The sequence below is a fragment of the Panthera onca genome, chromosome C2 (assembly GCF_046562875.1).
Source record: "Panthera onca isolate mPanOnc1 chromosome C2, mPanOnc1 haplotype 2, whole genome shotgun sequence".
NCBI classification, from domain to species: domain Eukaryota; kingdom Metazoa; phylum Chordata; class Mammalia; order Carnivora; family Felidae; genus Panthera; species Panthera onca.
The window spans coordinates 74,706,212-74,729,842 of NC_138347.1; the positions used below are offsets into that span (position 1 = coordinate 74,706,212).

General features: G+C 37.9%; 1 protein-coding gene across 10 annotated transcripts in view; it reads right to left on the reverse strand.

Moving 5' to 3' along the window:
• Positions 1–23,631, reverse strand: part of OPA1 (OPA1 mitochondrial dynamin like GTPase) — an 86,781-nt gene that overhangs the window by 26,636 nt on the left and 36,514 nt on the right. For all 10 annotated transcript variants that reach the window (XR_009612271.3, XR_009612270.3, XR_009612272.3 and 7 more), the window contains 12 exons: positions 21,741–21,813; positions 21,574–21,646; positions 20,152–20,267; positions 19,217–19,281; positions 18,352–18,428; positions 12,401–12,566; positions 10,283–10,435; positions 8,820–8,928; positions 8,209–8,288; positions 4,071–4,211; positions 1,733–1,849; positions 356–449 (listed from right to left, as the gene is read on the reverse strand). Coding sequence is in view for 4 of the 10 variants with exons in the window: in XM_060639549.3 (XP_060495532.2) it covers positions 356–449; positions 1,733–1,849; positions 4,071–4,211; positions 8,209–8,288; positions 8,820–8,928; positions 10,283–10,435; positions 12,401–12,566; positions 18,352–18,428; positions 19,217–19,281; positions 20,152–20,267; positions 21,574–21,646; positions 21,741–21,813 (1,264 nt within the window). In the remaining 6 variants the exon portion in view is untranslated. The remainder of the gene's footprint in view (positions 1–355; positions 450–1,732; positions 1,850–4,070; positions 4,212–8,208; positions 8,289–8,819; positions 8,929–10,282; positions 10,436–12,400; positions 12,567–18,351; positions 18,429–19,216; positions 19,282–20,151; positions 20,268–21,573; positions 21,647–21,740; positions 21,814–23,631) is intronic.

Below are 23,631 nucleotides of genomic sequence, written 5' to 3' on the forward strand. Positions count from 1 at the left end.
TTACTTATCATATAATACTTTTATCAGCATAAAACTAATACAATTCTCAGAGACAGTCATATTTAAGCCCTAACTCTTTAATGGAAGTGCAGGTTTCTCCCCCAAAAACTACATGAAGCTTAGGAGTCCTTTTCTAACAGAATTTTTGTGTCATGAGGGGAGACTCTTGGTACGTTTTATCTCCCATCTTTCCCAATTATGATTTACTTTCACTAATATTTTCAGGGCAGATTTAATTTTCAAATGTTCTAATAAACCTATTTTTAAAGAAGTATCTTGGCATCATTCTATTAAATGAATATTACTACTATTATTTTTGCTGTCAAAGTTAGAAAGTGGTCCCTCTGTGGCTTACCTTCAGTGTTCGTAAGTTGCTGCCTCAAAGTATTTGCAGTGATGGCAAGCATGCGTTGTATTCGCCAGAACAGGACGACATCATTGCATTCCAACTAAAATATTAGGTCAGTAAGATTACCAGATGCAAATTTAAAAGTGAAAACCATGATCACAAACACATACGACTGACTACTAAAGTTAATACCTATACCCTAAGCTTTAACAAAAAACCTCAGATTTATCTAATACACGTACTCCTATCGCAGACAGAAGCCACCGAATCATTTCTGCTCAGGGTTCACGAACTTCCGCGTGATATGCATTCAATTTACCTCACTCCTATATAGCTTTGTTTTGATTCTGAGGACAAAGCAAATGAATCCGGGAAGTAGAGAATTTCATGACATTATATACAAGTGGAAATTCACAGCATATACCCTTAATTTGTATTTAGTTTCAGCTAACAACCATGTTAGCTTAAATATGTCCTTAGGTTAACCTCTTTTCTTCGAGCATGCATGCAAGCCAGTTCTGAAATGCAGCTTGTAGATAAAAATAAATTAATGATATGCTTCAAAAAGAGCTTATTCTGTAGAGAGGTCTTCTCAACGATTAAATTACGCAAAACACTTGCCATTTTTTACATAGGTATAGTTACATACAAATTTCCTTCAAGCTGTAGAAAACTCAAAAGCATTTTAGGGGCCTTTGATTACTAATTAACAGAGTTCTTTCAGAGCACTTCTACTTACAAGAAAATGCTCAAAATACATCAGTCTGCTGCCACCTAGCGGTTACTTTGTGAAACATGACATTACACTGTACAACTTCACACACTTCTTTCAAAGAATTATTTAAAGATTTTGGTGATATAAAGAAATACAATATAGGAAAAAGCACAATAAAAGCTGTTTTTGCAGGATGATGTCCACTATGCAAATGGATTATGTTATACACATGCACACAACTATAAAGATTAACAGACATATAAACATGTTAACTAAAATTACTTCTAGGTCAGGGGATTATAAGTGACTTATTCCTTAATAAGGAATATTAGTAAGTGACTATTTCCCTTTGAAATTTTCTTTTACATTTCTTTACTGTATTTCCACAACGATGTGTTATTTTCTAATACAAAAAAGTTAATTCTTAAAAAAAAAAAATTAAGTGGTTTAGTGCCTGTTCTCTGCACACAAAATCTTATTGTGTGTAAAATATAAAGTGGTAAAAACCTTAGAAAAGATAGGAGTTAGGTTATTCTTCAGACATAAATCATATATACTTTTTCCCAGCAGATCAAAAGACTTAAAACTAATGCTAAAGCTATAGTTAACTTTCAAGCATCCAAACAACCATCACTAAAAGCATTTTCCCTGGTTTTTAGACACTTTACCTCAGAATCTACAAAATGCCTTTGGTAGTAGTAAAAGCCTCTTCGACAAAGGTTACAATGGTTTAGAGCTGTTTTTAAGAAATGTCTTCTATAAACTTGGTGCCAAGTATCTTTAATCTAAAATGAAGAAAGAAAACAAAACCAAAGAGTTACTGTACACTCCCCTCAAGTTGACCAAACACATTCTGAAAAGTCATCCACGAAGTTTATTTATAAAAAAGTTAATTAAAACTAGTGGCAGTGTTATTCTACCAACCATTTTTACCCATTAAGAAAAAAATTTTTTAAGACAAAAGATTAGATTTACCACTATTCTGACCCCTTACCAGTTTATATACTTCCAAATATGTAGTGTTTTTAACAACCGTTGTTATTACATTCAAATAATCATTCTGTAGAGTAGATAGGGTTGGGATTATTATCGCCCCTAGTTAGAGGTAAGAGGCCCCAAGGAAAAAGAGGTTGTGAGCCTTATCTAAGGACAGAGTCAGGACTAGGAAGCTGGTCTCAGACCATCAACCCAACAGTTATTTCCTTTCTGATTACTACATCTTGCTGTTACCATAGCAAAATGACTCCTGCCGTGTCATTATTACGTAGTTTGTCAAAGTGTTCAAGGTTCTTGCAAGCGTCTTTTCTAAGTAGACCAGTAATAATCGTACGCAGGTACAACCAGTACAATCAACGCTATGTAACACAGAGGAAAGTGGAAGCTCAGAGATGATGTCAGTATTACTAGTGAATGGGATGGAACTGCGCTAGAATTTACATCTCTGACAGTAGTCCATCTGCTATGTTTGTCATAATTATCTTGTTATCTATTTTATAGCTTCATCAAGTGCACTGGAAGAACAAAATGTCTCTTGGAAAAAGGGCTGAGATTTTCTTGCTCAGAGAAAGTCAATATATACAGCCAATCCATATCCTAATATGCAGGCAAAGTCCAAGGATGGATAAATTAAATTCATATTCAACTAATAATTTCATGTAATCATTAGTTTTAATTTCATTTTCTATTTACAAATAATGCTACATGTAACAGCTTTAACTTGCTTTGAGTTTTACCAGTTTTCTTGTTCTGACCTCCTGGGGAATTTAAATTAAATATACTCATTTCTCAAGTGCAAAAATATAAATAGTAGATAATCTTTAAAAGAACTTCTGTGTGGCTCTGAAACTTCTTATATGATTGTTTTCCCTCTTAGAATTATTTTTCTAATTGGGTTTCACTTAACTTAAGCTAATATTAAAATGAGGTTTTATTTTTATTTATTTTTTAATTTTTTTTTAACATTTATTTATTTTTGAGAAACAGAGTGAGACAAAGCGTGAGTGGGGGAGGGGCAGAGAGAGAAGGAGACACAGAATCTGAAGCAGGCTCCAGGCCCTGAGCAAGAGGTCAGCACAGAGCCTGATGGGGGTCTCGAATCCACAAACTGTGAGATCGTGATGTGAGCCAAAGTTGGATGCTCAATCGACTGAGCCACCCAGGCGCCCCTTAAAATGAGGTTTTAATCCCTTATACTCTAACTGGGGTACATAGGCCCAGAAACAGTTATTTTTTTCAAATCTTCCCCAAATAAGCATCATGAAGATAAGCAAAACATAGTCTGTAATTATTTTTATTCTCATATTTATTATGATGATGTGAGGAAAATGAGATAGAACCCCAAGGCACTACTCAATTTAATACAAACTTAACATTCACATTTTTTCTAAATCCACTCATACCTGATTAAGGCACTTTTTTTTTTAAGAGAGACAGCAAGTGAGCAGCAGAGGGGCAGAGAGAGAGAGAGAAAATCTCAAGCAGGCTCCACACTTAGCGTGGAGCCTGACATGGGGCTTGATCCCACCACGCTGGGATCTACCAGCTACCAGAGCTGAAATCAAGAGTCAGACACTCAACCAACTGAGCCACCCAGGCGCCCCTGATTAAGGTACATTTGACAGAGAAAACATATATATATAAATGAAACACACTGAAGCAGAACTTCTATTTTGCTATCTGAAACGGCGTAACGTGGTGCAGAGATGTGACTGGGCTTCACCTCCTTTTGCAAGAGCTAACTGCTGAACATGCCCAGGTACTTCACTTTTCCAAGTCTCAAACTCCTCATTACGAATTAAAGTATTACCCGTAAGAAAACACCGCCAAGAATAAATCTCTACTCTGTACACAACCAAAGTGACTGTTTTTTACTGTCAGCAAAAGCACACGTGACCCAAGTCAGGTCAAGCACTTCTATATCCGAGTAACATGTGAGAAGTAGCAACATTTTACCGCAAGAACAAAGATTAAGGAAGTAAGTTCAGGCTTTTCCGCAATATTTATTACCAAGCTTGGGTCCACTTCTACCCCTCGGGATTCCAGGTTCTTTCGCACTGTGGTTATCTCATCGCTTGCGAGATATGCCGGGTGCTCCTCGTTACACTTCAACATCTTCTCCAATTCGTTCTTGGTTTCGTTGTGGACAAACTTGAAATTGTTTAAAAGAGAATTCTGCTTTAGATGGTTCATGATTTGCCACGCTTATAAAAACAGAGCCCTGATTTTAGTTAAGTACACTGCTGCTGCACAATAGGTGACACGAGCCCCACACAGCAAACAAGAAAGAACACAGTCCCCAGCTTAGGATACAGGACAACAGCTCTGGGAAGCAGAATAAACTGGACTTATATGAGGAGAAAGAAACAAACAAGAAATTAGCCACATTTGTTATATATTTTGCTTTTGATCAAATGGTTTATTGTCGAAGTTACAGCACCAGGTAGCTTACTGTATACTTTCTTGACCTTAGAGTAGGATATCAGTCTAGGAAAGAGTACCCTGAATATATGGGAAGAGATAATGTTCTAATAAATGCCTTGTATCTAAGAACTAGATGGCTGTAAGAACTTGCACCTGCTGACAGGCTTCTTTTCTGATAAATATGAAATTCATAGTTGGGATTTAAAAAAAAGGATTTCTAATAAAAATTGTGCTTTAAACTGCTTCTGCAAGGTGCTTATCATTCCTTTTTTTTAAATTTATTTTTAAATAATCTTTAAACCCAACATGGGGCTCAAACTCACAACCCCAAGATCAAGGGTAGCACACTCTATATCTATAGTTTGAGCCAGCCAGGAGCCCGAAGGTGTCAATCGTTTTTATTATTTATATTTTTTAAATGTTTATTTATTTTGAGAGAGGGAGACAGAGCACAAGTAGCAGAGGGGCAGGGAGAGGGAGACAAAGAATCCCCAACAGGCCCCGTGCTGCCAGAGCAGAGCTCAACGCAGGGCTCAAACCCATAAACCGCGAGATCACGACCTGAGCCAAAACCAAGAGTCAGTCGCTTAACCGACAGAGCCACCCAGGTGCCCCGATGCCTATCATTTTTAAATGTACCTCCATTCTCTTCTTTATAACTGTTCATAATCTGAGGACCAAAGGAGGAAAACATACACTAGTGATAAATTTGAAAGTAAGACTTTTACACATTGTCAAATTATGTTTATCTTTCCTTTTTTCAATCTTTCCAAAACTGCATGATAAAAGAAGCTAGCTTCAAATTCACTGATTACTCTAAACAAGTTACTACCATAGCACTCTGCCCCAAACTGTAGCAAGCTACAGTATCTGAGTACTTCAAGAATAAAATGTAAATGTAAATAACTGGTTTATAAATGAAACTACTAATTAATATTCTCTGAAAACATGACACTTTAGAAAAACTATTACTTAATGAAGAGAAATTTCACATTTTCCTTTAACATCTGCTCTTGGTCTGAGGTAAGAAGGAAATCTTTATTTTTTTTTAATTAAAAAAAAAAATTTAATGTTTATTTACTTGAGAGAGAGAGAGACAGAGAGAGCAGGGGAGGGGCAGAGAGACAGAAGGAGACACAGAATCCAAAGCAGGCTCCAAGCTCTGAGCTGTCAGCACAGAGCCCGACGCGGAGCTCGAACTCATGGACTGCAAAATCATGACCTGAGCCGAAGTCGGATGCTTAACTGACAGAGCCACCCAGGCGCCCCATAAATCTTTAATTTAGATGATACTCCCCAACTCTTCTTGTCCTGTTTTTACTTCTATCTGTCCACCTGTCCCCACCACCCTGGCTGTTCAGAAGAACACTACTCTCCCATGTATCCTGACCAAGATCTCCACAGTTCAGCTCAGACAAGGTGAGAATGTTCCAAAGGAATGGATTTTTCCCTAGAAAACTAAGGAAAAAGTAACAACATAAAAGCAAAAAGTAGTTTTCAGAGCACAGACTTCTCATTTTTAACGTAGGACAGTCTTAAATTTCTTTTCCTGCTTAATCAATCACTCAAAAAGACAGAAGGAACTATTACACAGCCACCTAAACTTGCAGTGTGAGATGTGGGGACAGTCTCAACCTCTTCCATAATCTGTTTCTCATGGTAACCTCCAGGAATGAGATCTACAACAGTGGTTTTCAACTGGGAGCAGGAGGGGTAGAAAGGTTAGAGAATAAGAACTTGATTCAGTAGGTCTGACAGGAGGCTTTCTTTTGAAACAGAAAATGAAACACGCACATACAAACACCTCCCAAGGCAGTCCTGATGTCCCTCTCCCTACACTCCAAATTATGGCTTCTGTTCTACAGTCTGGGTCTTACATATGCTGCCCTGAAACCCTGAAAGGAAAAGGGCTTTCTCTGAAGGGTTTCCATATTCCTCTCCTAGGCCACGGATCCTTCCATTAATCTTAAAACTTAATTTTCCACTTCCCTTGCAGGGATCCCCTACAGGTTCAAATTCCTGAGAAAATAGTTTACAACTAGGAATTATTTCTCTCTCAGAGCATTTGGCCACTAGTTGCTGAGGCAAGGTGCCAACATCGATTACTGTGGAGACTTTAGCCTAATTTCCCTAAACCCTAATGGGTGGACACCATTTTCCTTCCAGGTTTACCTGCCTCACACCAGTTCTTTTCAATCATTGCTTCTTCCAGTCTTAAAGTCAGATCACGTTAGAGTCTAATGGCTCTCCTAGAAATTCTTTTCTGACAGACCTCCTCCTTTTAGCCCATGTGTCAAGAGAGATAACTGATGCTCCCTGAAGACAGATGTGATCCAACTGCTAACCCTGTCTACCTCCTCAGGTTCTCTCCACAAAAATCCTATCAGAAAAAAGAGAAGAGGAAGACTGTTCCTTCCCTTTTTTATTTATTTACTTTATTTTTTTAATTATTTTATTTTTTTAAATGTTTATTTATTTTTGAGACAGAGAGAGAGCATGAACGGGGGAGGAGCAGAGAGAGAGAGGGAGACACAGAATCCGAAGCAGGCTCCAGGCTCTGAGCTGTCAGCACAGAGCCCGACGCGGGGCTCGAACTCACGGACCATGAGATCGTGACCTGAGCCGAAGTCGGAAGCTCAACCAACTGAGCCACCCAGGCGCCCTCCTTCCCTTTTTTAAAGATAAATTGGGACTCATATCTGACAGACAGCTTATGGAAAAAAAAAAAAGGGCATGAAACTAACAACAACAACAACAAAAAAGTTTATATAACTTAATTCTGTATTTAAGATGAAAACAAAACAATAAATAAATAAATAAGGAAACAGGGAAACAAGAATGATATGTCATTTGGCAATTTTCCATTCTCTTTATCTTCTCTCTTGATATTTCTGTATCTTGCTCTCCTTTCTCTAATTACATGGATTCGGACTGAAAGAGGACTGGATGCCACCTCTTTTTCTTAGTCATTACTACTTTCACTTGTGCATTTTGATTTTATATCCTGTTTTCACTCTTTGATTTAAGTAATGAATGTAAGAATGAGATGTGGTGTATGACTAAATGCTAGATAGGAAGAGGAGCCATAACAATAAGGAATAAAAAGAAGGTAAGGGATGGGAATTTGAATGATTCATACATCCTCCCTCTACTCATTTGTCAATTTATTTATACTTGCCTTTACCATTTTGTTCTTCTGAAGTGCTCATTAAATATTTATGGAATAAATTCTGTAATTCTAGTTCCTGTCTGAATTTTTATACCTATTTTGGGAATACAACAGCAAAAAATGCAAAAGAACAAAATAATCTGAATAGACAACAGAAAAATCCAGAAGTAACAGATGAGGTAAACAAAGTCACTGTATCTTTCATTCTGATTACATTTACTCTACATCCTCTGAAATTCGTGTCATTTTTTATTTTTGTTTATAACTTCAACCTTCATTTTACCTCAAACAAGGAACTGAAATGAACAAAGTAATCAACCACAAAAGGAGCATGGTTCATTTCCCATTTTAGTAACATAGCTACTGCACTTGAAAAAAACAACTTGCTTTTATAGCTTACTACTTATTCTAAAATTTCATTATATTGTAGAAAGGCTGATATAAAACATTTGAAATTATTAAGATTGGTCTAGAAGGCATGCAAAAGTGGTATTTTAATGCTTGAATTAAAATAATCAAAATTATATCATAAGACCAGAGATTTGTTTTTTTTACCTGTTCTTGGGTCCGGTTCTTCCAGTATAACCATCTCTTTTTCCAATCTGGACCTATCATGTTTTCAATTGCATTTTCAGCTGCAAAATTAAAAAAAAACTTTTTAAAAATTCATCAAAAATTTTATCATTTACCAAGTACATAGATTATAACTAATATTAAACAGTCTTATTTTATTAACTATTTTAAAGTGCTATATCAATATAAAGTCAGCTGAAATAAAGACAAAAAAAATTACATGATTGATATGGTACATGTAGAAGAAAGGATTTAATTATATATGTTTATAATCTGCGCAAGGTACAATTGGTATTGCAAGGTATACCGTTTCCATAGGTATAGAGGCAAACACTTAAATGGTCTTATAGTTTTTTCAGAATAGGAGTACATATGAACGTATGTCCAATTTATTTAATATTTTCCCTAGTTACTAAGCCATTGACTGAAAAATCCCACAAAAAAAATTTAACTATGTTATTAATGACAAAGCTATGAAATGTTAGTTTTATTTTTTTTTTAAAAACTTTATTTTACAAACGTTCATCAAGTTGGATGACCCCCCCCCCCTTCACCACTGCGAATACTCACAACTCAACACATGTCCTACTTACTGTCCTTGAGGCGAGCCTGAAGAGCTTCTTCCATAAAATAAATAGCGGCATCCCACTGTTGTTTATCAGATATGGAACGGTCTTCTAAAGCATTGTGCTGGATAACCCTCTGAAATAACAAGGAAAGAAAAACAGCCAATTTTGATTTATCTAGGCCTTATAATCTTAGTAACTGTATTCAAATTGACAGCTTCTCAAACATCCAAAAGAACAGATGTGCCTAAAACAACATAAAAGTATGCCCCTACCATGCAAATTCAGGTCTTATTACCTGCCCACTTGTCAGCTTTCTTCCCCAAAATATAAACAGTGAAGACTTCTTCCTATCCCAAATTGAGTAAGCTATGTCTAAGATCGAGAGAGGTATGTTACACATGTAACCGCATAAAATCTGCACCTAGAACCCTAGTAACTCAGGAGTTAATGATTCAGATCATCGCTACCTCTCCTTTTTGCCATATGATCTGTGTTAGCATTTCCAAAAAAACGAGAAAAACAACCACTGTCTCACCGTTAACACCAATGAAAAGTGTAAAGGAGGAAAGCTTAAAAGGTCTAGACAATCATAAGCAAATGTGAGTTCTTCATTATAAGAAAACTGATCTCTAAATTTTATAATCATTGAATGAATGCATGAAAAAGGACACTATTCTCTCAGGAAGCAAGTCTTATAAGGCATTTAACATGAACGAACATAGCTTTCAAACATGAAAACAAACACTTATTCTAAAATAAATTACAATTATGACCAGCCCACAGTGAGATATGCATTATCCTGGAAAACTTTTCAATCTTTCAACAGTCCTCCTCAGAACTGTCTGGGAAGAGAGCAGGTGCTTAACCAGGTTTGATTATGGTGATGAAATGTTCCACATAACAAAAGATCTGCTGGAGGTGGTTGGATTTGGTGAAGGTCAGGAGTCAGGCTTTGTAGCAGAGTCAGGGCTTGGGTCTGAGTTTTGCCAAGGACAATAATAGGGCTGCTTAAGAACTAAATAAAATCTGCTTACAAAATACACTGTAGAGTTTCAGGCACCTTCCAAGCATTCAACATGTGGCAGTTAGCATTATTTTAGAAGTCTAACATTGTATGACTCAAATCCACTGAAAACCAATGCATCTAATTCCTTTTATTACCACGAAGGGTAAAATGAGAAGCAGCTATCTGAGCCATCTGTAGATCAGGTCCATGTAATGGCTAGTGGACAAAAATTTGTGGAAGTTAATAGAAGCCTCTTTACCGCAAAGTTTGACTTTTTTTCTGAAATGCTAGCCAAGAAAGAAATAGCAGAGAAATGTTAAAGGACTAATTACAGATGGTTAAACTATTTCTTTCCCCTCATTATTTTAAATTCAGAACCTAATTGAAATGGTCATATAAAAACAGCTTCCTACAAAAAGATACCAATTTGAGAAATTATATAAAAGCATGAGGCCGACACCTTAACATACAAATGACATACCAAGCTGTCCTCCGCAAAATCATTCCACTTGTGGCGCTTAATACTTTCTTCCTTAACAGCCTCTTTAAGTTTATCAAATATGTCATCATGCTCTTTCCCTTTTGGTTCTGTCATGAAGCGGGAAAATTCTTCTTGTAGGGTCTCCCAAGCAACCTAGATTTAAAAGAAAAAAAGCTGTATTCACAGTACATACTTATATTTAATATGTAACATGACACACATGTGAATTAAAGCCAAACAGATAAAATAAGCTTATCACAAAGTACATATGAAACCCCCTTTTTTTTTTTTTAAAGGCCGCATACATAAACACTGGCCTAGAGATCTCACACTGGTAGCTAGTGGGGTAGATTTGGCGTCCTGACATGTTGACATGTTTTGCTAGACCTACATGGTGTTTTAAATTTTAACAAACAGAGCCAACATTAAAAAGAGAGAGACTTCATATAAAAATCTGTGTTTCCAGCCTCTCTTGAACTATCCGGCAGCACTGTACCCACATTCCTACATAACGCTAGCTGGAGCTGAAAAGAAATTGCCCCCTTGACTTAAGGTCTGTACTCCAATCAGCCCCCAGACTTAGTTCACTAATTTATTTCCTTCTGTACAAGAGGTGAGTCTGCCTGCTTCTTTCATTCTGCAGAAAGTTTAAAATTTCATAACGATTTAGTCTTCTTCACATGTTTGCCTTTATGCAAATATATGAAGCAAAGCATCAATACCTTCAAACAGAGCCCAGCAGTATTCAGGCTCTATCACAGCTAACTCCTAATTACCTGAAGGAAGAGCCCAGTGCCAGAAGTAATGAAGAACTAAATCTACTTATGATTAAGTGGGCTGGTTAATGCTGTGTTTTTTATTTAGCCCTGGTCCTTTTAAACATGAAGAAATCACGGCATAAAAAAGATGGCTGTTCAAGAATATCCAGTGAGGTATTAGAATCTATGTTTCCTGACCTTCAGCAGATCCTCATGTCTCCGCCACACCCAGGTGAGAAGGGAGAAGGTGGCAAGAGACAGAATGACCACTTCCACGGCCGAGCCTTAGGATGTGAAAATATCCTACCGTGGGACCGGGGCCGCACAGATGTTTTTAGGTTGTGAGGAGAGCTGGTGAGTGATGGCAGCAGCTCTCTAGCTATTTCAAGGGTAAATGTGTGGAGAACTGACAGGGGTCAGCGGTATGCAGCTTCAGCAGAGCAGCTGCCAGCTCTCAGAAAGAGAAGCTCGAAGAAACTGAGAAAACAGGTGCAGTCAGGGCTGGAGCAGGACAGGAGAGGGGGGAATGACGCCCAAATAATTAGAAGCTGACAAGGTAAGTATGAAAAATGAAATTATCTTTGACACTGACTCTCATTTTGTGAGCAACCTCACAAAGAGGCACAGGACACACCGCGTCTTACTGAGCGAGCGCAATCGTTCTTCAGACTAATACGCGTGGCAGATCAGCTCAGGGGATGCTCATCATCACAGTAACAGCAGCTGGCATTTACTGCGCAGTTACCATGGGCCAGGTGTGTCTAAGTATTTTATGTATTACGCACATTTGCTCCTTATAACAATCTGCAAGGTGGGCAACATCGTCATCCCTATTGTACAAGTAAACAGAAAGGTTAAGCACCTGGAGTCCAAAGATCACCCAACTACTACGTGGTACAGCCAATGTGTAACAGATAAGCATTCTTTAAGGGACTTTCTTATAATTCTTGGTCTAATGTTCTGGCAGGATCCTAACTAAGGAAATGATTATTTAAGTGCAACTGAGCCCTGCAGAAAATCAATAGATGAAATAGTTCAACCATTAAACATTTTTCTTATGGGATCCTTATTCGCAGAAAAAGTTAAAAACAGTTCACAGTTAAGCAAATTTTGCTGGTTTTGTTAAATGCTATCTTTGGAACAGGACCAATGCCCTCGGAACAACAAAATGCCAATTAGTAGTAGTAACTGGTAATAGCATTAAGGCTGACCCCAACACAGAGATAAGGAATAGAGAATAAATGGAGCCTAAAGACCAAAAGGAGAAAAAGTGGCTGTGATGGGAATAAAACCTAAAATTCACGGCTCCTACTCCCTTCACATAATGCTTCTTACCCATTTAATTAAATTATATCCTAACCTCTACTGCTTTATTAGGAAGCTGTTTATCAGTCCACTGTTTAAGCTTGATGTCCACTGTTGTATTAAAAGTCCCTGAATTCATGGTCTGTGCAGCTGGAAGATAGATGTTTTCAATCACATGAGTTGATACTCTTTCCCACAAAGACTGCTGAAGGATTTCCTCCCTGAAATTAGACAAAACAAGTTTCAAGAACATCAAATTTAAATATTATATTGTTTTTAAAAACAGCTGCATTGAAGTATCATATTTACAGTGCTGACATATGAACATACCTGTGTATCACCGCAATCAAGAGAACCAACCTATCCACCATCTTCAAAAGTTCTAGCCGCTGGATCTGATTTCAGTTACTAGAGGTTGGCTTATATTTTCTAGAATTGTGTGTAAATGCAACCATACAGTATATACTCTTATTTTTGTCTGTCTTCTTTCACTCGGCAAAACCATTTCGAGATTTCTCCATATTGTTGTATCGATGTTTCACTCCTTTTTTTAAAAATTATTTTTAAGTCTATTTATTTGAGAGAGAGCGATTGCAAGTGGGGGAGGAGAAGAGAGAGGGAGAGAAAGAACGGGAAGCAGGCTCCATACATTGTGAGTGCAGAGCCCAATGTGGGGCTCGATCTCACGAACCATGAGATCATGACCTGAGCTGAAATGAAGAGTCTGCCACTTAACTGATGAGCCATTCAGGCGCCCTGTCTCACTCCTTCTTATTGCTGAGTAATATTCCACTCCATGGATCTGTTTACGTAGTTAGCTGCTATTGGACATCTGCGTTGTTTCCCACCGTCAGTTCTTCCAAATGAAGCCGTAATGAGCTTTCACATGCAAGTCTTTATGGACACATACTTTTGCTTCTCTCGGGCAAAATATCTAGGATTGGAAGAGCTGGATCATTTGGTAGCTACATAGTTAACTTTTTATGATACTGCCAAACTGTCCAAATGGGTGAAATATTTTACATTCCCACCAGCACAGTATGAGAGTTCTAGATGCTCTGCTTCTTGCCAACATTTGATATGGTTAGTCATTCTGACAGGTTTACGGTGGTATCTCATTGCAGTCATTTGCATTTCCCTAATGGCGAATACTTTTAAGCATCTTTTCCTGTGCTTATTTGCCTATACAGACTTTTTATGTATTGCTGAAAAGTGCAGTCCAAGACTGAGAATTTCTAGGTATAATTTTAACGATTTATCAGACCACAGCACAGAGCACAGAGATGTTATGGGATATTGCTAGGTAAAACCGGTCAACACATCATGATAAAGGCAACACTATAAAGGATGCATAATCAAGTTGAGAATCCTGCCTTAAAAAGTACCTTACAAGACCACACATCTCTAAGCAAGAAAAAAACAACTATTTCAGTGAAGAAAAAAACTGAACTCTCAAGAAAATATGTATTTGGCTTCTCCCAAACTAATTTCTACTGCGAGATAATACGACAACATACAAAAAACATTCTGCTTACCAAAAGCAGTCAGCAACCTCAACCGTCTACGACAGCCACTTTTGTAGCAGCAACATCCCGGCTGTCCAGAAGCCAAGATACAATTTTCTTAGTTGAGGAGCGCCTACACTCCCTCCCATCCAAGACTACTCATACTCACTTAACATTTTGTGTAAAGTCAAGTGTACTGAGTCAATCGGCTTAGCTGCTGGTTTCCCCTTGCTAATTTTCAGGTCTTTTTTTGGGTTACAAGCAGAAAACAAAAGAAAGAGTGTGAGGAGAGGACACACCACAGAGGACCAGAAGGACAAAGTCAATTTAGTCATGGTGTTAATGACACATAATGATAGGCGGAAAATTTTAGGAGCAGGCTGGAAGAAAAAAAGCTTGTCAGTGCCTCCAATTTGGATAAAATTTTAAACACAAACTCAAGATTTCTGAAAGATAAGCAAAAAACCAGGATCCAGCCTCTGACCACCAGGGCTTTATGCCACTCCTGCGTCAGAAAAGACTTGGTCTGTTACCTCCTCCCAGGGGTCTGTGGGGGAGGAAGTGACATTCCAGACACCCTTTCGAGGAGATAATAGCAAAATCCCAGACCACCAAATCCTGACGAGCTTAGGTAATGTTCGCAAAGGAGGCTGTTTTCCAGTCCACCACAGGGAGCTCCTGTCACCCATCCTCACCTGCCCTTTTGTCACCAAGCTGCTGTCCTCTGTCCACACTCCCCCTGCTCCTCTCCCTCATAATCATGTTTATTGTGCCCCCAATACTCTGTTCCATAACAAACAAACCGCTTTACATTCCCACTCTTCCCCCGTTCCATATATCCTCAGACCTTTCCTGGCTTTCCCTTCCAGACAGTGACTGTCCTCACATCCTGCTGACTGGAAGGTGCTTAGTTAGGGAGTGGAAGCCAGGTTCCCTTCACTCCAAAATCTCTTCCCAGACAAGAGTCCTCAGCTCTCGTGTAAACTCCAGTGCTGTGAGGCCAGTTTACACCGTCTGCTACCCTGACTTGAGCCCTTGTTTACGTTTCCTAGCATGTTTTAGATGATGGTAGACTTCTCTATTCTAAATTTTGCCATCATCTAGGGAAAAGTCCATAAACACACAAAATTCAGTTAACATTATAGTTCTGCTCATTCACCTCTGTACTTCCAGGATCTTTGTCTATACTGCATGTTAATCAAAACACTTTTCAAAATAGAAATTTCTTCTTTCAAAGCAAAGGACTTACCCTATATAATAACCTCAACCAATACAGAAAAAGTAGTAAGTCCTCCATAATTCCCCTTTCAGTGGTATAACCACTATTCACAGCTTTATTTATCAATAAAACATTTAATGCCTGCATAAATATTTGTGTGTTTACATAAGTGGATCAAATTGCACATACTATGTTAGTTAAAAGCATATTGTACCGTTTTCCATGTCAATTTCCTACATTTTTCCATAGTGTCATCACAGTAATACACTCTATGAATAAATCAAATATGACATAATTTCAAATAGGAAACGGAAGTTTTCAATTTTTTTACACTAATTCAAAACCATGGTGACGATTCTTACGATTCTTATGTTCATCTTTGTCAAATATATCTTCACTCCTATAAATTAGCAGCAATGTAATTACTGTGTAGAAATGCACTCACTGTTTAATGAACTTCTCCATTATCTACACATCTAGTCACTAAATCCTGTCAATTCTATCTGCTAGGTGACTCCTCAAATATTTCAAAACTGTCTCTTCTCCATCTGCACCATCCTGACTCAAGTTCAAGGTGCTATCATCTCTCATCTAGTAATTTCAGCAGCCAGTGGCCTCCTTGCTCACTGCCTCCTTCTTCACAGCATCCCACTTGCCCCACTATAAAGATCTTTCTAAACTGCAAATCTGCCCTAAAGATATTCAGTGGCCCTTGGTGCTCATGGGATAAATTCCAAGCTTCCAAACATGGCTTGTATGGCCCTTAATAACCTGTATCTTGTTTCTATCTACTGCTTTCTCTCCTGCCTCTTGCCTCCTACTATGCTAAAGCTGTAGGTAACACCCCTCAGCCACCTGTGTCCCCTTGCTTTCTCTCATCTCCTGGCCTCTGCAATTCTCCTGTCACACCACTTATTCTTTAAATCCAGGATTATGGTACCAGAGATCTTTTCGATTCCTCAAATCTGAGTCAGGGGACTCAACTGTGCGTTCCCATTTTCCTTTCATTTTTTCAAATTTCAACAAAATAAACTCAGTACTTTTAACCAATAGCTGTATGCATAACACTGTAGCATTTTTTAAAGTGTTTCTATAAATCCAGCCAGCTATCCTTCTAAATGACATATGAAAAAAAGATCTATCTATCGTAACAGTCACATAATGTTAACGATATATCAATATCTTATGCTTAATGTCAGCAATCAATCCCTGATGATCAGGTCAGGTATATTGTGTGGAAACACTGAAAGCCTATTTCTCCCTATAATGCAACTTACGTTGAATATAAACCCCCAATAACTTTCTTAAAATATAGTTACAGTAGACTAGAATGCCTTTAATAACAAACTATCATGTTTAGGACATAAAACGCTTGTAACACTGTTTCCAGATCACCAAATATAGATCAAATAGTCCTGGCAATGAAATAATTAACATCTTAGGCATGCACCCTAAAATATCACATAAGGCATTCATTATGCAACAAGAACAAAATACTGCTTAAGGCAACATCAACTATGTCACAAAAATAAAATATTTTGGGTACAATGCAGTTGAATTCAGTGTGGCATGAACAGTTACAATTAGGACCTGCTATTTTGATCTATGTTTGTATCAAGCTTTAGAACCAGGAAAAAAAAAAAAGTTGATCTGATAAAATACAGAATCACCTGCTCCAGCGGCTCACAAAATACATCGCTAGCAGCTAGATGTCCTCCTTCCCTCCCCTGCCTTCTCTACAGGCACTCTGGAAATATAGGCTTCTCAGCCCTTCACAATTCCCTTCAGCCACCTGCATACTAAATAAACGGTGTTTAACCTCATGGTTCACTTTAGTGCAGGAATACTTTGATTTCAGACTGTTCTGCCCAAACGACACTAACCATTTCATCTGGTGATGCCAGGAATTTACAGAGGCACCCTATTTTTCTCACATAAACAGCATTACCAGCTATTACAGTTTACATATCACTTTTCGTGTATACTGTCCTCATATAACCTAGAATGGAAGTAGTGTTCATTCTTTATGCGCGTGCGCACGCATGTGCGTGTGAGTGTGTATACACATCCACCTCTCGCAATTTCAAAAGCCATTTGGCTTACAGAAAGCCACAGATTGGTTTAAAATACAAATAATAACAAAGATAATCTGGATATATATACACATTTGACTAATCAATCAACAAGTATAGATAAGATCAGAATCCTTAGAGGAGAGGAGATTAAAAGTAGGCAAATTTTGACTCCTTAAAGAAAATGGTTCACCACTGAGGAAGAAAGGGCACCAGGATGGGGAAACTAGCAACACTGAATTCAAACTTAAGTACTGGACACTAACTGTCTAGGCTCAATTTTGATAATCTTCAACTCTTTACAGAACCTCTTCAACAGAAGAGGTACAGAAAATATTTATAAAGAATGGCAATAAGGATAGTTCTATTCCAAGAATGATAAATTCTTAGAAACAGTATAGGCTTCATTAGAAACATAATTTATGTACAATGAATTTGTTCATTAAAATATGACTGCAAAAAAATCAAGGCTATTTATACATAGCTTACTTGAGGTACATAGAACCTATTCTGGTTAGTGTCCCATTCCAATAAATTTAAGAGTGCCAAATTCACATACACATAAATAGAAGGTGATAGTTTGCCCTGAGAGAGATTTGCAGGAGTAGTTTTCAAAAGGATGGATTTACCTGCTATTTTTTAAGAATCTCAAACAGAATTCAACTTGAAATATTATTTGTACAAAACATATGAGGTGTATATTATAAAAAGCACCAACTGCTCCTGCTCAGAAATGAGAACTTAAGAATACATACCCTTTTCCCTTTACAAACCAATTTTCTCGATAGTTTTGTTCTCTGTGATTAATCTAACAAGAGTAACCAATTTTGAAAGACTAATCTTTAAGCACAATTTGATGAAACTTTTGCCTAAATGACTTTAAAGAAATCAAAATTAAGTGTTTATTAAGTATAAGGTAAAGAAAAACCTAAGATGAAACAAGACTTAAAAAGACTGTGGAGAGAACAATTTTTCAGAATATCTTTTCTGAAATATACTTAAATAATTTATTGTACTTAAATACTTACCTGGTTAGACAACAAAAGTGGTTATGTTTTGAAAAAAGACATACTTTTATACTATTACTTATTTACTAAGTGTTTTGGGGGATGAACCAAGGCTACAATAAATCACTGCTTTATCAACCTAAATGTTAGTATTTCATTATGATCTATATAGCAATATTTTTGAGAAAAGGTCAAATACTCACCAATGTTTTGGTGTGACCTGGCTCAGACTGATAACTTCATCGAGGATTTCGTTTTTAGCTTTTTCAAATAGTTCATTCTAGGTAATATAGATACAAGTAAGTAAGATTTTCACAAGAGAGTCAATCTGCCCTGCCATGAGTTTCAGAGATCTCTACAAAGGCCTCTGACAGGCAAGCAGGCTGAGCTTAGGTTTGAAGCAGGCATGACCAGCAAATAATGCTCTTCTCTTCTAGTCTCATTTTTAGGAATGAGAAATAGCCAGATAAGGACAAAGACACTGACACAAATGTCTACCTTATTCACTCAATGCTCACTGTAGTTTTTCATGTAACATTTATTCAGTCAGGTAAGTTTTTCACATAACAAATGTTATGTGAACGTATTAGTACATATTAACTTAGTCCATTAGTATTAGTAAACTGATGCTGTTTTATAAAAGACGGCATTTTAAAATCAAGGAATACCAATATTTAAGTCCCACTAATCAGAGTATATTTCTCCACAGTAAATGCTGAAAAGGTAAAAGAGTCGATGTACGATTTTAAAAAGTCTGTATTACATAAATATGTTAATTCTAGAAGACCTTTAAAGAATGTTCTTCATTTTATCAGAAAACATTTTTAAATACTTGCTTTAGTATCTTATGATCTGTAATTATTTTTTAATATTATGTAATAAATAATTTAAATTATCGTAGAAGAGATAACTGCTCCGGGAATGTATTCTTGCAGCTCTACATTAGTAATCCTATGGTCAAAACCGAAGCAGGTTGGCTTACCAGAGTTTGCTCATCAACATAAATTTTTGTTAGAGCACAGTATCAAATAAGACATATACAAAATACATGAGGTACACAAACGTTACCCGGTCAAGTTCTCGTAGGCGAGGATAGTTATTCTTCCACTCAGTTTCAAGGTTAAAACGTGTTGCTAAGGAAGAAGAAAAGGTGTTCCAGTTTAAGGATTCTCTTTCTTCCCAGCTGCAGTGGTTAAAGGTGATCTCACACATCTCTGTACTAACAGAATTGCTGAGTGCACGCCTATGGCTCCTGAGTGCCGTGGGCTCTCAACATGTCAGAATCTCACCTCTGCAAGTTTTCCAAACTAATCTCCTTGACTTTAGTTTCTCCATTTTCAATCCACAACACACACAAGGGAACAGCTCAGTACAGCTGCTAAAGGCATGGATTCTGGAATCACACCACCAAGATTCAAATCCTGGGTCTATTCTTGACCGTGTATGAGCTGGGTGCACCACTTAGGTAAGTTACTCTGTGCCCCAGTTTCTTCTTCTGTAAAATGAGAGTAACAACAATACTCTTAAGGTTGCTGAGGGACTCAGCAGGTGGACTTTCCACATGAGAAAAGGGAAGGTAAGTATACTCTCATCAAATGAAACTACGGAAGCAAAGCCAAGGAGCAAGAAAGCGTGGCATTCAGGAACTGGTACAAAGTAGCTGAAGCACAGGCTGCTCTGCCCCCCAACACCAGTCCCCTCCTCCCTCTAGAAGGGGGAATCTGAGTCCACTATGGTTTACTAAGCTCTTGCTCTCAAACCCTACTGCAAACTTTCTACTCGGTTAAAAATCTGCAAAGTCCTCCTTGTGATGTTTCCTCTCAAGGTGAAAGTGTTCTCATACAACAACTAAAGATTTGTATTTTTTCCATTTTCCACATATTACCTAACAGAAAATGAAGTAAAAAGCCACTGTTAAAGGAATAAAAAATCTGACGGATGCCTAACCTTGCCAACTAATAAAATGTCTAAAGTTGTCAGCTTATTTTAAACAGCCAACTTACCTTTGAAACTATCAGCCTGTTGCTCAACAGACTCTCGTACCATTTTCCAAAAGCAGTCTGATACAGCAAGGCTTAAATTTCTTGTAGTCACTTGGTGTGCCTTTAGCATGCTTGTCCTATTACAAAATAATAAAAGCTAAAGTACATAAAAATGGCAAGAAGGACGATAACTATCACCAAATTTGAAAACGTGCTCGTTATGATAATGTAATGAGAATACCACTCTCACATTTTAAACTAGCACTATCTAATAAAACATTCTGTGATACAGACAACGTCCTGTATCTGAGCTATCCAACATGGCAGCTACCAGCCACATGGGGCTATTGAGCCCTTGGAGTGTATGGCTAGTGTGCTGAGGAACTGGAGTTTTAATTTCTTTAAAGTTAACTAATTCACACTTAAATAATCACCTGAGGCCGGTGCCTGCCATGCTGGACACCTCAGTTCTCTACACCTGTCAGTTCCCGTCCCCATAGATAAGACTCAAGACTATGTTTGCAAGAACTATCTTGATTTACTGTACTAATGCAGAGGCAAACATACCTTGCCATTTTAAGAGACTCTCTACATACAAGGTAATTCAGTTGTCATTTAACTTTTCCTTTTTACTGTTTTTCAGGATATTATTTTCTGTCAATATCTATTTAAGGATACCCCTTTGACATCCCCAACCCCCACTCTCACTTTCCCCAATACTGAAAGAGAAACGAGTACATGTATTTAAAAATCTAAATTTTGAATTGTTGGGGGCGTCTGGCTGGCTCAGTCAGTAGAGCATGCAACTCTTCATCTTGGGGTTTTGAGTCTAAGCCCCACGTTGGGGGCAGAGTTTATTTAAAAAATAAGTAAACATAAATACCAGAAGGATGGGTTTCTTCAAAAAAATAAATAAAAATGTAAGTGTTGATCTTAAAAAAGTCACTTCATAAGTAAAACAACTAAAGATGTGTCCGTTGTCCTTCAGTGCCCATATCCCCAGGGGCAGTTTTTCATGCGAGCATGTATTGTACCATGTGATAAGCTGCTCCTAATTCTTTTTCTTTTTAATTTTTTTAATGTTTATTCACTTTTAAGAGACAGAGAGAGACAAAGCATGAGCAGGGGAGGGGCAGACAGAGAGACACAGAATCCATGAAGCAGGCTCCAGGCTCTGAGCTGTCAGCACAGAGCCTGACGCGGGGCCTGAACCCATGAACCACAAGCCCACGACTTGAGCCGAAGTTGGACGCTTAACTGACTGAGCCACACAGGCGCCCCAAGCTGCTCCTAATTCTTAGTACCCTGCAGGCCTGCCTATTACATCCAGATCACTATTTCAGAAAAATTCTGGAAATTCAATGACAAACTAATACTATAAAGCAAACTTTAAGTGAGAACAGCTTAAGTTACTCCCTCCAAGTATTTAAAACATATACCTACTTTAGGAGTTTTGAATTCTGAAAAAATTCTTCTTCATATTCTCTTATAGCTTCAATGCTTTCAGAGCTGTTCCCTAGGGAAAGACAATGAAATTCTCACTAAGAAAATTAATCTTTATTATTTGAAAACAACAAAAACTGAAATTGTAAGAATCCATCTTTGCATACCTTTTCCTGTTACAACAGCAAAATAACCTAGAGCTTTCATTGGGAAGAGTTTTCCTTCAATTATCTGCTGAATCTATTTTTAAAAGTGGGAAATAAATGTGAGATGCAGGTTTATATAATTTTTTGAAGCATAATATACTATTCATAAAGCAAACTTAATAATGCTGTATATACATCCTCAAATATATAAATCTATACAAAAGTATTAAAATGTTTTTCGATTGCTACCTGAGGGGAAAAAACACATTTAATTTCACTACACTACAAGATGCATTATGAAAACTGGGAATGCTGTACAGTGCTTTGGGGTCAGGCCTTAGTTTAATTTCAGCTCCTCCACTCCTTAGCTATGCAGCTTTAAGTAAGCTGCTGAACTTTTTCAAAATGATGGCTGAAAACATGGTATGAGGCAATATGGTAGGTACGTTACCACAGTGCCAGGCATGCAGAGTCGCTCAATAAATAGTAGCTGCTGTTTTTATTTTCCCATACTTTTCTTCAAATATATAAATCCTAACCAAGTTGGACTTTTTTTTCTCTTTTTTTTACAAATATTGGGATCCACTGGCTCTTTTAGGGTCAAAACCCTTTTCTAAACGTATTAAAAGCTAGAGACTCTGTCCCCAGAAAAATGCACATTTCCACAGAGATCAATCCCTCATACAATGTAAGAGTTCCTGCTCCCTGTGCCTGTTCAAATTAATACTGCAGGTAAGAATCCATCCTCTAAGACAAGTCACAGCCCTAAGCCAATGCTGAAGCTTTGGTATAAAAAAGGACTGATGTCAATTTCAGTTGCATTTCAAAATAAATATAAACTATCCTAGAGAAGAGGGGAAAGACATGAAAGAAATAAAGGGAGCTGGGAAAGAGGCACAGAATTTGCTTCTACCTCGCTTCTCCCCTCCTCCGACCAGGACCAAAACCGCCACAGCAGGCCTCCCCCACAAAACAAGGCAAAGCAAAGGTCACGGAGGTTGTGCACAGAAGAGTTAACACAGCAGGCCTGAGATTGCTGTCCTTAGAAAGGTCTGCTCGTCCTTGGCTGGCATTTGAGGACCTCACTGGTAAACAATTCCCACATTGACATAAAACTTTCTCCACATAACAGTGACTCATTGTGCAAGCAGTGTGGTTTCGGCTGAACACTTGCTTTCCTTTGGGCGTCTGGAATTTTGGTACTTGAGGGTGCCTACATGACCAGCCCCCAGTAAGAACCTCAGGTGCCGAGTCTCACGAGAAACTTGTTGCTGGAGGGATTGAGCATTTCCCACATGACTCTACTAGGAAAGGGCTCTTGGAAACCTGAGCCGGGTTTCCTCCAGACACCAGGCTCTCGCACTTTAGCCTTTCGTGATTTTGCTTTGCATCCAATTCTGTTAATAGATCTTAGGCTTAAGGGTGACTATGTGCCGAGTCCTGTGAGTTCTTCTACAGAATCAGTGAACCTAGGGGTGGTCTGTCCTGGGAACCCAGCACAAGAGGCACAGTCCCAGAAAGTTTCAGGTGGGAAGGAGAGAAACTCTATGCAGTAGTACAAGGGATGAGTAGTTCTAACGGCAGATGTTCTATGGGGGACAGAGATGTAACAATAATAACAGATGACAGCCACCATGTATATAAGACTTTGCAATGTTAGAGCACTATTTCAACCACTTTACAACGAATATTTAACTCATTAAACCTTCACAGCCTATGAGATAGTACCATTAATATCTTCACTTCCAACAGATGAGGAAGCCTAAAGCACTGAAAAAGTTTAAAAATTTACCCAACATGACACAGCTAGCAAAGGGTAGAGCCAGCTTTTGAAACCAAGCAATCTGGCTACAAAATCTATATTTGCAACCACTACCTTCTGCCTTTACCTTTGGTAAAGAACATGTCCTAC